The 15591-nt window shown below is 52.1% G+C and overlaps 1 protein-coding gene across 3 annotated transcripts in view; it reads right to left on the minus strand.

Moving 5' to 3' along the window:
* PRKCB (protein kinase C beta) overlaps positions 1 to 15591 on the minus strand; it is a 266693-nt gene that overhangs the window by 17985 nt on the left and 233117 nt on the right. For all 3 annotated transcript variants that reach the window (XR_014794935.1, XM_084882730.1, XM_084882729.1), the window contains exons 11-15: positions 9221 to 9312; positions 8032 to 8094; positions 4119 to 4257; positions 1632 to 1712; positions 1034 to 1141 (exon numbers count right to left, since the gene is read on the minus strand). Coding sequence is in view for 2 of the 3 variants with exons in the window: in XM_084882730.1 (XP_084738856.1) it covers positions 1034 to 1141; positions 1632 to 1712; positions 4119 to 4257; positions 8032 to 8094; positions 9221 to 9312 (483 nt within the window). In the remaining variant the exon portion in view is untranslated. The remainder of the gene's footprint in view (positions 1 to 1033; positions 1142 to 1631; positions 1713 to 4118; positions 4258 to 8031; positions 8095 to 9220; positions 9313 to 15591) is intronic.

Genomic DNA, 15591 nt, shown 5'->3' on the forward strand with positions numbered 1-15591 from the left:
GAAGGAAATGCTCGTCAAATGGGCCCACGTTTCAAGTAATTACTTCCTGGAAGCTCATTAAGCAGTCCAAGCCGGCCAGCTCCTCTCCGGCTCACACCCCCCAGCCTCCACAGGGGCCTCCTGTTAAATTATTTCTCACACCTCTATGTTCCGCCCGGCAGCGCTGCAGGGAGCGGATGAATAGCTGCTCTGAGGCTAAACCGGACAGACTTCCTCCTGCGCCAACCAGAGGAGCTCAGCACTGTCTCCCCTTGCACTTCGGCACGTGCACAGGGCAGGCGCGAGGAGTGGTGCTTTTTAACAAACAACGACAAGAGGGCATCAAAATGCAGCCTTGGCCGGTCGCTCAGCCCCTGGCCGGTCGCTCAGAGCGTAGCCCTCAAACTGAAGGGTCATGGGTTCGATTCCTGATCAAGGGCACGTACCTCGGTTACAGGTTCGATCCCAGCCCCAGTCGGAGTGGGTGCAGGAGGGAACCCGTTGATGCATCTCTCACATCAATCTCTGTCTTCCTCCCTTCCTCCCTCCTTCCTAATCTCTTCCCTCCTTTTCACTCTCTCTAAAAATCATTGAAAAAAATATCCTTGGGGTTTTTTCTTTGTTTTTTTAAAGAGATGAAACAAAAGTGATTGAGACACACGGGTCCAAAAAGCTTCCAGCGTTGACCAGCGCACCCCGACATTTTCTCCAAACAAAGCCACGCACGCTTAGTGTTAGCCACACTCATCGCCAGGGCTGCCGGGTCCGTGCTGCGGACCTCGCACCTTCCCGGTTCCAGCCTCTGGGCTCCCTGCCCATTCATTCCACACCAGGCAGCTGCTGGGCAGAGGCTGGAGCCGCCAGCAGCGGGATGCTGCTCCAGGCGGCCTGGACGGCATGCTTGGGAAATGAGAAAAAGCGCCCTTGCCTCTGGAGGGGGCAGGTGGCCAGGGCTTGGGGTGGCCAGGGGGTGAGAGGTGGAGCCCAGGCTCCCTCCTCCGCCCTCAGAGGGGCACCTGTGTGTGGAGTCCCTGGCTTCGAGGAGCTCACTCACCCCTTTGCAGATGGCCACGGCCTCCTTGGACATGGACTTGGGGTAAGCCACGTTGTGCTCCATGATGGACTGGAAGAGTTCGTCCTCGTCCTCCCCTTCGAAGGGTGCCTGTGGGACAGAGGACAGGTGGGCGAGCGGAGTCCTGCCTGCGCCGCCCGGGCCAGAGCCCCCCGCCCCGGCCCACGGGAGCCAGCGGCCCCCCGCCCCGGCCCACGGGAGCCAGCAGGCCCAGCCCCAGCCCACGGGAGCCAGCAGCCCCCGCCCCGGCCCACGGGAGCCAGCAGGCCCAGCCCCGGCCCACGGGAGCCAGCAGGCCCAGCCCCGGCCCACGGGAGCCAGCAGCCCCCGCCCCGGCCCACGGGAGCCAGCAGCCCTCCCCCCTGGCCCACGGGAGCCAGCAGCCCCCGCCCCGGCCCACGGGAGGCTGCAGGGCTTCCAGCGGGAAGAGGAGGAAAATTGGCCAAGACTAGAGTTGCCCCAAGGCATGAAGTCAGAGCGGCTTAGACTGATGAGCGGGGATCCAGCGGACACTCCTGTAGGGAAGCCACACGGATGGTGGCGGGAGGACTTTTCCTACAAATCACTCCAAGTCAATTACCTGCCCGGCCAGCATCTCGTACAGCAGGACTCCGAATGCCCACCAGTCCACCGACTTCCCGTAGGGCTGGTACGCAATGATCTGCAAGACAGAAGGCCGCCCGTCAGGGGGGGAGCAGGTGCTGCGGCCGGAGACCGAACACGCGCCTTCGCAGTGAGAGTGGACGGCCATGGGGGGGCGGGGGGGGGACCTGCCTACTGAGAAAGGTTAAACGGACTGTCCCCCTCGCCGGTGCAGGCCCCGTCTGAGTCGGTGGGCAGGGAGCTGGTGTCAGCAAGCTGCTTCTGCCCACGGGAAGATGGTCCCGGGCAGCGGGGGAACACCTGTGCATGCCACGTGGCCTTTCGAGTCCCTTGCTATGTGCTCTTTTCAATTTTAATACAGCGAGTGTAAACTTTTAGAAGAAAAACTGCATTTCTCATTATAAAAGGAATAACATTTATACAGCAATGTGAATGTACTTAATCACTACTAAACTGTACATTTAGAAATAGTTAAGATGGCAAATTTTATGCTTTTATTTACCAAAATTTAAAAATTTTAAGTGAAAAAATGTAATAGCATTTATTAATATTTTACTATATATTTTAAAATATAGATAAGCTAAGAGAATCCCATTAAAATAACCCATAATCCTTTGTGGAGAGAAAAACTTATGATTGATATTTGGTCTATTTCCTTCTAGATTGTCTTCTATGAATACAGATTAAACTCTATGTCTGTGTGTTTCACATAAACATAAATACTTTGATGTATGAAATATTAATAAAGTACTTTATTCACTTAAAATTTCCATGTTAATATTTCTATGTGAACGTACTCAGGTTTAACTTTATATAGTGTCCCACTGACTGACTACAAAGCCTGTCTTATCAGTTCCCAATGGGCTAGGTTTCCTCCGATGCTGCGGTTCAGACTCCTGTGACTGGGCATCCACACATAGGACCTCCGACGGAAGGTCCCTCCCTGTTTAACAGACTGCATTATATGTTTCTATGTACAGCTTCTCAAGTGCACAGATAAAGTGATACTTTAAAATATAAATAAATAAAAAGATGAATTCCTAGAAGCAGATTTTGAGGGCTCCAACATTACACACAGGTTTCAGGCTTTGATACTTATTACCAAATTGCCAAGCCCTAGTAGTGTCCAGAATACCTGTGACCATCCACATTTCTGATAAGGGCGTAAAACTCTATCAGAGGGGTTCAGAGGTGACAGAGCAAAGGTGAAAGGTCAAGGTCTGGGGAAGCAGTCCAGACTTTGGATCCCGACTGCTACTCCCAGGTGTGTCACTTGCCTTCTTTAAGTCTGTTTCCTCATCTACCAAAGCTTACAACAGTATCCATGCCGCAGGGTTTTGTGAGGATGTGAGAGGAACGTGTGCCTTCACATCTCATGCCCTCACATGCTTGTATTACTGGGAGGGCCTGGAATTCAGGGATTGCTTGTGTTGTTAAATGAGTGCATCTGAACACACTGGGTCCAGCGGTCCAGTGCCGCCTGCCACCACAGCTCCCACGCGGGTAGAAATGCGCTCCTGCATTAGCCCCAGGGGACCGGGAGCTCCGCGGGGACTCCTCACTGAAGTGTCTGCTCACTTGTGAAGCACGTCACCCCCACTGGATCCCCACGACAACCCAACTCAGTCCTTTCACCAAGGAAAGGAGCCAGAGGCAGGCCTGCAGCTTGCCCCTTGTGCACTATAGAGGGGCCACCTCCTCACCCGAGTGCATGCGTGTGTGTGTGTGTGTGTGTGTGTGTGTGTGTGTGTATGTGCGCGCGCACGTGCACATGTGTGATGTAGACTAGGTTCCTAGGAGAGGACCTGCTTTGGTGAAAGAGAATGCAGATTTTAAATATTGAGCCACGTTATCAGTTACAAGGGGCCTCCAGTCACCAGTTCCATGTCCAGTGACAGACAAGCCTAGGATGCTGGCCACACCCTCAGTTCCGTTCCTTGGAGACCAAGAGCAGACTGTACGTACAGTAACCTCTCTGGGCACCAGAGGAAGGAAAAGTGTCGCCTGGCACAAATGTCTGTACCGTGACGTGTTGGGAAACTCTTTCTGTAACTGACTGTCTCCTTGGGGAAGAGGAGACTGGAATCCGACCTTTACCCTTTCATTTGTACCTTCATCTCAGGAATGAGGCCAGGTCTTCCCGGGCTCAGCACACCTGTTGCCTCCTGCCTCACATCAGCCTGGGACCTCTCCCGCCTCACAGACATTGTGACGTCACAATAGGCAGCTACCACATGGCCATGAGCCACAGGAGCCTGAAGGAGGATTTTGCTGGTGTGCGGTGGATGGTTCTGCCGAGTTTGATTAAGCTTTCTCCCAAACCCGGTGTATCTGGGCCTGCGCTCTGAGTGTGTGCGAGCGAATCTGCATGTGTGATCTCTAAGGACTGACAGCTCGGAGGGCCGGGGGCTGCTCCGGGCAGCACCGGGTGGGAGCAGTGCGGGCGGGAGCCGGGCCCGCTCACCTCGGGGGCGATGTAGTCCGGAGTGCCGCAGAAGGTCTTGGTGGTCACCCCGTCCCAGATGTTCTCCTTGCACATGCCGAAGTCGGCGATCTTGATGTGGCCCTCGGAATCCAGCATCACGTTGTCCAGTTTTAGGTCGCTGTTGTGAACATAAGAATGTAGGGACTTAATACACGTTGTTTATTTTAAGTCACCCAGCAGCCACTCACGTGAGCAGCCCTGTGCTCGGTGTGTGGGGGCAGAAGGAAGTGTAAGCAGCCCTGACCCTCCAATGGCTGATCATCTAGCAGGAAGGTCGGGAAAGGCCCACACTCCCGTGTGCTGCTTTTTCTGCGCAACCAACTGTGCCCAGCTCCTCGCCAGGCCCAGCGAGCCGCCGGGAGGGAGAAGACACCCCCAGGATGCTGGATGCTAATGAAGGGCAGAGGTCAAGGGGCACCTCACAACGGACATGTGTAACCTAAGAACCCCTTGCATTTCATAGGAAGAGGGTTTTTTCCCCCACAAAATTGTTATTTTTTAATGTTTTTATTAAGTTCAGAGAGAGGAAGGGAGAGGGAGAGGGAAAGAGAGAGAGAAACTTCAATGATGAGAGAGTGTCATCGATTGGCCACCTCCTGCACACTCCCAGGTTGGAGCCCCAAAATGCCTCTTATGTTAGTTTTAATTGAGTTGCTGTCAAATTTTCAACCAAAAGAATACAACGTGGACACATATGCAGGCATCTCCCACCTGTATGGGTGAGGTCTCTTCTTCCTAGGGGTGGTCTGCTTACACACAGACTTGGGGTAAGCTATCTTGGGTGCTGTCCATGGTGTTACCCCTTTCCAGCCTCATGCTTATGTACAAACCGGGGTCCCTGCACGCTAGCTCAGAACTTAGGGAAACTCGCCGAAACCGGTTTGGCTCAGTGGATAGAGCGTCGGCCTGCGGACTGAAAGGTCCCAGGTTCAATTCTGGTCAAGGGCATGTACCTTGGTTGCAGGCACATCCCCACTGGGGGGTGTGCAGGAGGCAGCTGATCGATGTTTATCTCTCATCAATATTTGTAACTTTCTGACCCTCTGTAAAAAAAAAAAATCAATAAAATATTTTTAAAAGAACTTAGGGAAATTGGGCTTTGCAGAAACATACTTCGTCTAGAGATACCGGTGTACATGTCTAGTCACCAGGGACCCATGACAGCCCCTCCTCTGGCTGAAGGGATAAGATCTTCATGTTACAGGACAGGGGCCTCAGGAGCCACAGGCCTCAGGGTGGAGGATCCTCAGGATACTCGCTGCACACAGGCGTGGTGTGAGAGTCTTCTTTTGCTCAACGTGATACACCCTCATCTGTCTCTAAGTTTGGCAGGAAGGCTCCCTCCACCCCAACACCCCCAGCACGGTCCTCAGAGAGGTAAGCCTGACATACCTGCTCACCTCTTCACTTAGGCTCTAAGTAAAGGAGGGAGCTTTGTTACATAGGAAAAGACTGTGCCGCCATGAAGGCAATCTCAAGGACATTAAGAAGCCACACGCGCTGTCATGTAGTTTTTATAGTTTTAATTTACCAATTTCAAAAACTCTATCTTAACTGAGATTCTTTCATGTGAGCAACAAAAGCAAACTCTATTTCAACCTAAGAGGATGTTTTGAAGGGGATGGGTAGCTCATGGAGCCTGAGGAGGCTGAGGCCCAGGACGGAGGCCTAAGTGCAGCACGGAGCTGGCAGGAAAGAGTCCCCCTGAGGCTGCCCCCGCACAGACTCGCCCTCCTTCCACGGAGCCCTGGAGCTGCCCGCTGCTTGTTGTTACTAACAACCACTTCCCCGCTCGCCCTGGAACTAGGTGTGGCCAGTTTTGAGGGCCAGTCTCTGCTTCCTTGGCCATTAACTTCTGATTCAAGGTCTCGGCCAGTGTGCCAAGTGCCAGAGCCTGGGCTGTGTGCCTGGGCTGTGTGCCTGGCCTGGCTGGGGGTGGGCGGGAGCCCCGCTAAGAGAACGCTAAGAGAATATCTGTATTTTAAATCTGCACAGTGGGAGGTAGGCTCTTGCTACACAAATGCTGGGCTCAGATGCCAAGTGGCTTAAAGGGATAATGAATGGCTCCTGAAACCAGCTGAGGGAGCGTGGAGGAGCGTGCACTCAGGGGAAAGGGCTTTGGAGTGAAGCATGCTGAGCGCCGAGATGCTGACCTTGGGAATTTACGCCCTGAATGGCTACGTCCTGTCTCCCACACCCCTGATCCCAACTGGAAGCCTCACCCTGATCCCAACCCAGTGGGCAAAGATTCTTATTTCCTCTTCGGGGTCCTCCCCTGGAATAGGATTTTCTTTAAGAAACCTGCAGTGCCACGGTCCATCCCCCAGCAGCCTGAGCGCTGTACAGGGTCAGGCTCTGAGGTCATGTGAACGGAGAAAATCAGACCAGCAGTCACCCAGCCCTGCCTCAGGGTAGGCACAGGGAGTCACTGGCTTCGATTCACGGCTCATGTCACAGAAGATGTGTAGCTGCAACACCAGCATTGCCTTCGGCACACCAAGATGCAGTGCCATGACGGCCGCGGGGAAACCGAGGCTTCACAGGTCCGCGTGGGCAGTGAGGGTGAGCATGGCGGGATGACTACACTACGTGCAGTCCACACTATTACCCCCTCATTCCTGTTGCCCCTACCCCAGAGCACCGAGCGCCAGCTGCAGCCTCTCCTCTTGACCGCCCTCCGGCACCGGGAGAAAAGGGTGTGGGGGCTCCGTGCAGTCAGGAGGAGATCATCCCTCCACGGCTAGACTTCAAGCCGCCACTTCCTGAGCGGTAAGCCAGGATCTGCAGGCTTCTGGTCAGGCCCCGCCTTCCATCCCTCCATCCATTAGCATCCACGGGCCACACCCGATCTGCTGGAGACCACCGGGCCTGATCCCTGTGCGCGTTTAGTCCCGATCCTTCGGTTGCTTTAAGAGGTCCAGGACTCTGAGTCCCCCTAACTCTTCAGACCCTCATCGCACGCCGTCTGCAGAACGGCGGGCACCACCCCACCCTGCACACCGGGCCCTCTCCCTGCTCGCTCTCCCTCCATAGCACTCACCGCTGCTCCGCGGCCTCTGCCTTGGTTCAAGCGCCTGCCTCCCATCGCCAGAGTCTCAGTTCCACAAAGCAGGCGGTTTGCCCTGATTTTTCACATCTGTACCCCCCACCACAGAGCTCGGCAGGATTTTGATAAAATGTTTGTCGAATGAATGAATGAAATGGATTCAATAGGCCCCACACGTGGCAAGTGCCCTCCAGAAGCCCTGCGCCGCCAGCCCCTCTTGTGTGGCAGCATCCCGGCCGGCACTGTGTGCGGTGTGGTCTGTGTGGTTGTGAGAACTGCATACCCCGGACTCACGGACAGACAGCAGCCGCTCCGCCGCCTGCCTCGCATGAAGTGTAAGATGGTCTGACTCATGTAGCTGTGCACACACAGTTGCTCCCAAACATGGGCAAAAGCCAAGTCCCAAACCTAATCCTGCCTTCCAGGGGAAGCTACTAGAAATCCATTTCTAAACTGTGATTACATAGCAAAACACACAACTCGTTCCAAAATAATATGATCTTCCTCGTCCTGCCAACAAGATGCTTTGCTTGCTCCCCAAATGTGCAACTGTGGGGTCTCCAGGCAGGAGGAAGTGCTGGGCCCACTGCTGAGCCTCCTCTCCGAGCAAATGGCCTCGGGTTTGCAGGGCAAACCAGCCCTGGGGGCGGAGGGCAGGGACGTCTGTCGCCGCACGGAGCTGCCCGAGCTTTGCCAGGGCCGATGCTGCCTCTGCCTGGTAGAGCACAGGCCCCGGTTAGCCTGGGAGGACTCCGCCCCACCATGGACCTGATTCTAAAAGCGGTTAAAGAAGAGGCAGGAAAGGGAGGGGCGAAGGCCACGCGGGGAAGCACGCAGCTCACGTACCGGTAAATGATGCCCTTGCTCTGTAAGAAGAATAGGCCGATGGCGATTTCTGCAGCGTAAAATCTGAAATAAACAAAAGCCATGAGAAGTTCAAGGACAGCATGTGCTTGGCAGCTCTCAGAGTTTAATACAACATTGAACTGGGCGTAGGACATCAATGCCTGTCACGGATGGCCGGCCACCCATCTCATAAAACAACGTATGTGTGTGGATGGGTGAGCAGGGTGAAGAGAGCCGCCCTGAGGATGCACTGGAGTGGGCAGAGGGTCAGCAGTTGCCTAGTGGGGAGGAGGCCAAGGATATGGTGGACTAGCCGGAGAAGGGTCGGTTCAGAGCACACCAAGTTAAAACAGCTTAGTAATAGCAGCTGCCATCTGTGGAAGGCTGGCCCTTCACCTCACATCATTGTGGGTTATTATCTGTTTCAAATTTAACTACAATCTGGTGGGTTCTACTAATACCTCCTGCTCCTTAACTGAGAAAACCGAGGCTCAGTGATATGAAATAACTTGGCCAAGTTCTACAACTGATAAATGGTAGGCCAGGGTGGGAGGGCACTTACTGAAGGCGGTTACAGCACAGGGCTGGGCAGGGCTTCAGGCACGTGTGTGTGTGTGTGTGTGTGTGTGTGTGTGTGAGAGAGAGAGAGAGAGAGAGAGAGAGAGAGAGAGAGAGGTGTATATGTGTGTGTGTGTGTGTGAGAGAGAGAGAGAGAGAGAGAGAGAGAGAGAGAGGGAAAGAGAGAGAAAGAGAGAGAGAGAGAGAGAGGTGTGTGTGTGTGTGTGAGAGAGAGAGAGAGAGAGAGAAAGAGAGAGAGAGAGAAAGAGAGAGAGAGAGAGAAAGAGAGAGAGAGAGAGAATAGGATTAAGGCCTATAGTCCACTACTAGAAGTTGAAGAAGAGAGACAACCCTGAGCTCACACTGCCATGGCAATTGTGCCACAATATATGAGTGGCAGGATTTGGAAGCAGAAAAATGCAACTCTACCAGCATATAGTGGTCACAGCCGGGGCAGGGAGGAGGACAGGGCAGGGCTGAGCTGAACGGCAGCCTCTGGAATGACAGGATGGGACCCTGAGGGAGTCCTGGGGGCTTGGTGATGGGCCATGAATTCTTAGCAGACTCCCTAGGCGAGCTTGTCAACCCACCGCATGTCCCCAGGGAAATGCAGAGGAGGGCCCTCACTTACACAGCGTGAGGCTCCTTAAACCGGCCAACCTGCTGGATGTGGTACATGAGGTCGCCGCCGTTCACGTATTCCATCACAAAGTACAGGCGGTCCTGGAGGAAGACAGCAAGCGGCCCATCAGCACCGGCGTTCCTCGGGTTCCAAGCGGACAGCAGGGCACAGCGGGAGGCATGGCCCAACACCAGGATGCCAGCAGCCTCCAGCGGTCCGCCTTTGTTCCCCGCGGGGGTGGGGGGTGGGAGGGCGGGGAGGGCTGGGGTGTTTGTGTCCCTGTAAGCGTGCAGGTGAGCACAGGTGGTGCAGAGTGCTCCCTTAAGCCAGTAACTTTATGTTCATTTGTATTGACAAAGACACAGCACATGAGTTTTGGGATTTAATAGGTATTATTTAGAATAAAGCTAGTTTTAGTAAAAAGTAGGCAATATTAAGTCAATCCTATTACAGTTAGTAGGTGGCCTATCAAAGCTCCATGATGCCCCCTTCTATGAGTTTCACCTCCTGGTCTTCACATCCTAGGTAGTCCTTCCCACGAGGACAAAGACTGCCTTGGTAATCAATAGGATACAGTAGCTGACAATGACAGACAATGACAGTGTGGGACTTCCCAGACTCCAGACAAAAGACATGACAGTTTCCACTTTGCTCCCCCTTCAATCACTTGCCCTGGAGGAGGCGGCCGCCGTGGCCCAGGGACCCCCTGCAGCACCGTGGAAGGGGCCTTCGGCAGAGGGCGAGCTTCCTGCCACAGCCAGCACCCCTCCCGCCCGTGAGTGGGCCACCGTGGAAGCAGCCCCTGCAGCCCCAGACAGACCTTCAGGTGATGCAACCCCAGCTGGAGACCACCATTTTTTTAAAGTTAAATTTATTGAGGTCACATTGGTTAATAACATATACAAGCTGCAGTGTCCAACTGTATAATACGTCATCTGTATATTGAATTGTGTGCTCACCACCCATAGTCCAGTCTCCTTCCACCACCATATATTAGGCCCCCTTTTACCCTCTTCAGCCCCCCCGACTCCGCCCCCACATCCTTCCCCTACGGTAACTACCATACTGTTCTCAGTGTCTAAGAGTTTGTTAGTTTTGTTTCTTCATTTGTTGCTTCCTTTTTTATTTCCCACATGAGTAAAATAATATGATTCTTGTTCTTTCCTGTCTGAATTATTTCTCATAGCATGATAAAGACCTAAATATAAAACCTGAAACAACAAAATACACGGAAGAAAATTTATGGGCCTTGTTCCCAAAGAGAATTTTATGAATTGACCTCAAAGACAAGGAAAGTAAAAGCAAAAATAAATGAATGGGACTACATCAAACTAAAAAGCTTCTGCACAGCAAAAGAAACCATCATCAAAAGAAAAAGGCAGCCAACTAAATGGGAGAAGATATTTGTGAATGATGTCTCCTATAAGGAGCTAACATCTAAAATATATAATGAAACCATACAACTCAACTACAAAAGTAAACAATCCAATTAAAAAATGGGCAGGAGCCCCAAACAAACACTTTCCCCAAGAAGACAAACAACTTTCATCTGAGACCCCAGAGTCAGAATCTCCCAGGGAAGCCACCCTTGAGCTCCCAGCACACATCACTCCTTTATATCACACTAGTGGCCCAGTGCACGAATTCATGCACATTGAGAGAAAATTAATTAGAAAAAGTTTTTTTAATATTACTATTCACCCTTTCTCTATAGTAGAAGTGTCAACCAAATTCATGATTGACAATGACAGATCGAAACACATGATTGGCGCCAGATAGAGTTTTATATAGAGAGATAAATTTGCTTAATAAGACCTGCTTTCTGATTTAGCTAAACTTTGTCCAGCTTAGTGAAGCACTCTAACTTCTTTCAGGTAATTGTCAGCAACATTGCAATAAATATCAACATGAAGCAGATTATTATTATAGACCATGAAGGGAGAACAAAGATAAAATATTTAACTGCAGCAGTGTTTGACTATATTCTGTGCAGTGAGAAAACCTGAAGTGATTTTCAAGGTCCACCATTTCTTACTTCTTTTCAGCAGGGTCAAGTTTCTAAACTTTCTAAATCTCTGTTTTCCAGCTATTGAAAAGAAAATAGCATTTCACCAAGTCTCCTTTCTAGTTACTCCAGGATTTTTGTGAAGATCAAATGAGATGAGGCACGGGAAAACACTCCACAGACACTTGGTTAAAGTGTAAAATGTTTCCACTTGGCTATAAAGCAAGTCATGTTCCTGGGCTGAAGAAACTCCAAGGAGGCTAGTCACTAGGGAGAGGAAGTCAAGCATTACAATGTGACATCATTACCCAGCGCCCACAGCCACCATTTCTGAGCTGGGCTGATAGTGAGCTGCATTTTGTGCCATGGGGTCTTGGCAGGATTGGCTGCGGTTTGGGGGGTTGTCACTCAGGGTGGTGGCAGGGTGGTGTTCTACTGGGGGAAGCTGAGTGTTGCTTTGTGGGTGCCAGGTCCACTGTGCTATTTCTCTGTAAATGACACAGCAGCTCCTGCATTGAACGTCTGCCCCCTGGTGATCAGTGCGCATCATAGCGACTAGTCAGCCAGGTAGGACTAATATATTTTATAAATATATTAGAGGCCTGGTGCATGAAATTCATGCACTCAGGAGGAGTCTCTGAGCCCAGCCTGAGCCCTCTCACAGTGCGGGAGCCCTCAAGGGATGTCCAACTGCCTCAGAGTGGGGAGAGGCTCCCGCCACCACCACTGTGCTCTCCAGCTATGAGCCCAGCTTCTGACTGAGCGATACTCCTCCTGTGGGAGTGCACTGACCACCAGGGGGCAGCTCCTGCGTTGAGCATCTGCCCCCTGGTGGTCAGTGTGCATTACAGTGACTGGTCCTTCTGCTGTTTGGTTAATTTGCATACTAGCCTTTTAGTATATAGGATACATGATCAACTTAATAAAAAGAGAAAGGATGGGGTGGAAATGACCAGCATGCTCTACAGAGAACTGGGTGTAATTTTGTGAAATGCACTTTTATGTTATATTCATGTCAATATGGCCGGGTCGCAATGTAAAAGGTTTGTAGTCAAAAGCTGCAAAGTTATTGTACAGACGGGGCTGCAAGACCAGGCACAGGGGTCATGAAGCACTCAAGGGCAGGGCAGGGCAGTTTCCGGTTCTGAAATCCATACAGGATCTGACGTCCCTTTCCTCTACTCTCTAGCTGTGTGACACTTCTCCAGTCCCCTGCTGTCTCTTCACTTGTAGGTGGACTTTGCTCGCCTGCCCCACAGAGCACTAAGAGACAGGGAGCGTGTCCACAGGACGTTGACTGTGCAACAAATCTGCCACCCACCACTTACAAAAGCTCCTGAGAGTGCACCGAGCTCCATCGTCAATAACACCACAAGTGCATGTGTTAAATGTGTACAGAGTGCCTCATACCGTGTTTCCCCGAAAATAAGACATCCTCCAAAAATAAGACCTAGCGCATGGAAAGATAAGACATCCCCTGAAAATAAGACCTAGCGCAACTTTGGGAGAAAAAATTAATATAAGACACTGTCTTATTTTCAGGGAAACAGGGTAGTTAGAATGACAAAATCATGAAATAAAGCTATCATCGTGTGAGCACTAATATGTGACTGAGCTGAGTGCTCTACATGTGTGGTCTCACCTTTCTAACAACTGAACATGACCAGTGTTACCATTTTCCCACTCCCCCTCCCCTTTTTGTAATCCTTACCCACGAATATATGTTTTTATTGATTTTAAAGAGAAAAGAAGGGAGAGAGAGAAACATTGATGTGAGAGAGAAACATCACCTGGTTGCCTCCTGTACGTGCCCAAACTAGGGATCGAACCCACAACTGAGGTATGTGCCCCGATCAGGAATCAAAGCCACAACCTTCTGGTGTGCGGGACCACACTCCAACCAACTGAGCCTCCCGGCCTGGGCCCATTCTCCCTTATGAAAGACGTGAGTGTTGAAGCTCAGAAAAAGTAAATAGCCCACCCAAGTTCACATAGCGGCTCAGCTGCAGATTCAGGACTTGAACCCAGGCAGATCGGTTCCAGAGTCAATACACGCGACCTCTTAGCAGGTGCCTCCTGGGTGAGGTTCTGAGCTAGACACCGCGTGCTGCGTGGTATGTCCTCCCCTCCGAGGGGTCCGGCCCAGGGGGAGAGGAGCTGGCAGGCCACAGGGGAGGAGTCCAGGATAATCGATTACTTGGAAACGCCAAAGGACTTCCTCAGAGCAATACTCCTTTACCCTCTCCACATCTCCATGGGGGCCAGAGAGCGAGGCAGCGCCCAAGGCACATGTGATGTGCAAAAAGGTCACATACAAGTAAGTGGTGGAGTGGACACCGCCAGCCGGAACTGCTGACACCCGATCTGGTTCTTGGGGCGAGGGGGGGGGTTGGGAGGGGGGAGAGGAGGTTTGATAGAAAATAGGCTTTAAAATAGCATCTGTCTTTGCTGCATGTTGAAAGAACCAAAACACTTGATTTTAAAACTTATTTTTAAAGCTAGCAGATGGCATCGGCCACGGAGAAGAAGCGAGGGAGAGATTTCACTGCTTCTGCTCGGAAGGCGTCCGCTGGCCCTGCGCGCACAGCCACAGTCCCGCCTCGGGCTCCGCTGAGGGGAGCACCAGGCTCTGGGGGCCCTTCGCCCACGAGGCGGATTCGGGGAAGCCTGAGGCCCACCAGCTCGGACTTCACCGAGTCCGGCTTGGCACACCAGGGCTCCAGCCTCCGCACATTATCCCGGCGTCTCGCGGTCCCTTCACTTTCTGAACAAACACTACGCCAGGCGCTCTTCCGCGGCCAGGGGTGCTGCTGGGGTAATCGGAGGCCCCTGTGAGGAACTGCCCAGACACATGTCCCCATGGCAACCTTGCCCAGACGGGGTGAGCGAGAACTGGGGTTGGGCTGTGGATACACATGTTCCCGCTATCGCTCCGTGTTGTTTAATGTGTGTGTGGAAACAAAACCAGGGAAGGCCCTGGTTTTATGGCTCTTGCTGCTGAGGGAGGGAGGATGCACGGAGCTACAAAGGAGGAGGGACAGAGGGTGCGGCCAGGTGAGGACGAGGGGGCAGGCGCCCCCACAGCCACTGCCCCCTCACGCCCTCCTACGTCTTCACCGGGTTGCCTCAGCCACAAGAACTTACTTACTTTTAATATGTTTTTATTAACTTGCTTTTTAAAAACTTAAACACAATTATCTTAAAGTTTTCACACCTCATATCAAAGCCATAAACGGGAATTTGTTGTTTTTGTAAAAAATAAACACACGTCTGAGGCCTCTGGACGCTATGCTCCATCCAGTCTGACTTTGGCACCGCGATCCCCGAAGTGACTGATTTTTACAACAAACTCCATTTGCCTGTGACCCCCAGGCTCATCGCCCACTCAGAAATAAGGGACATCAGCATTTGGAAAACGCCAGCGGCGTTTTTGGTTTTTGGTTTTATTATCCTCAGCTGAGGATATGTTTTATTGATTTAGAGGAGAGTGGGGGAAGAGAGAGAGAGAGAGAGAGAGAGAGAGAGAGAGACTTCAATACTTCAATGTGAGGAACATTGACTGGTTGCCTCCCATACTCAGCCTGACCAAGGATTGAACCTGAGACCTAGGTATGCGCCCTGACCAGGAGTCGAACCTGAGATCCTTCGTTGCCCGGGATAATACTCCAACCAACTGAGCCTCTTGTCAGGTGGGAAGTGAATGTTAGACCTCGTATTGAACATTTGTTTTTTCAAGTCATACATTAGGTGTCAAAGGAAAAAAGTGAAGAATAAGATACAGACTTTGCCCACAGAATTTCAGTTAAAACAAATATACAACAAACTCAAGCCACCATCTAAAGTAAAATGTGAGGGACCTCTGGGGGCTTCCCCCACCCCCGCCTCCGAATCTCACGTAATCACTCCCTCCTCAGTGACCTGAAAGGCCGCCAAGCCCCCACTCTGGCTGTAAGTGACGCTGAGGGCTAAGATCTTTCACGCAGCCCCCAGCGGTGGTTTTGATTTGGACCGATTTGTTGCACCGAATGAAAATCAGAGGTATCCACTGAGCATGGAGCCAAGGCCAGCCTGGCTCTCTCCTACTTGCTCCATTTTCCAAAGAGGACTTGCCACAGTTCAAAACTTCAGCCCTCATCCTCAGGCTGATGAATCCTGACTTACTCGTCTCTCCTCCCCCTCCCTCCCGCGCCCCGGCCGCTCCAGCTGGCGGCAGGACGTTTCCACGTGGGTGTTCCCCTGTCAACCGCAATCCAGCCTGAAAGGCAAGCTCACTCCCTACCTCCGCAGACCAGCCCGTCTGCTGGCGCCCAGGACAGTCTTCCCGCTGCCCTCCCGCCATTGCTGTTCCTCTTCATTACACAGGCCCTCGTCCCCT

The sequence above is a fragment of the Pipistrellus hanaki genome, assembly GCF_964339955.1.
Source record: "Pipistrellus hanaki genome assembly, chromosome: 4".
Taxonomy (NCBI): Eukaryota; Metazoa; Chordata; class Mammalia; order Chiroptera; family Vespertilionidae; genus Pipistrellus; species Pipistrellus hanaki.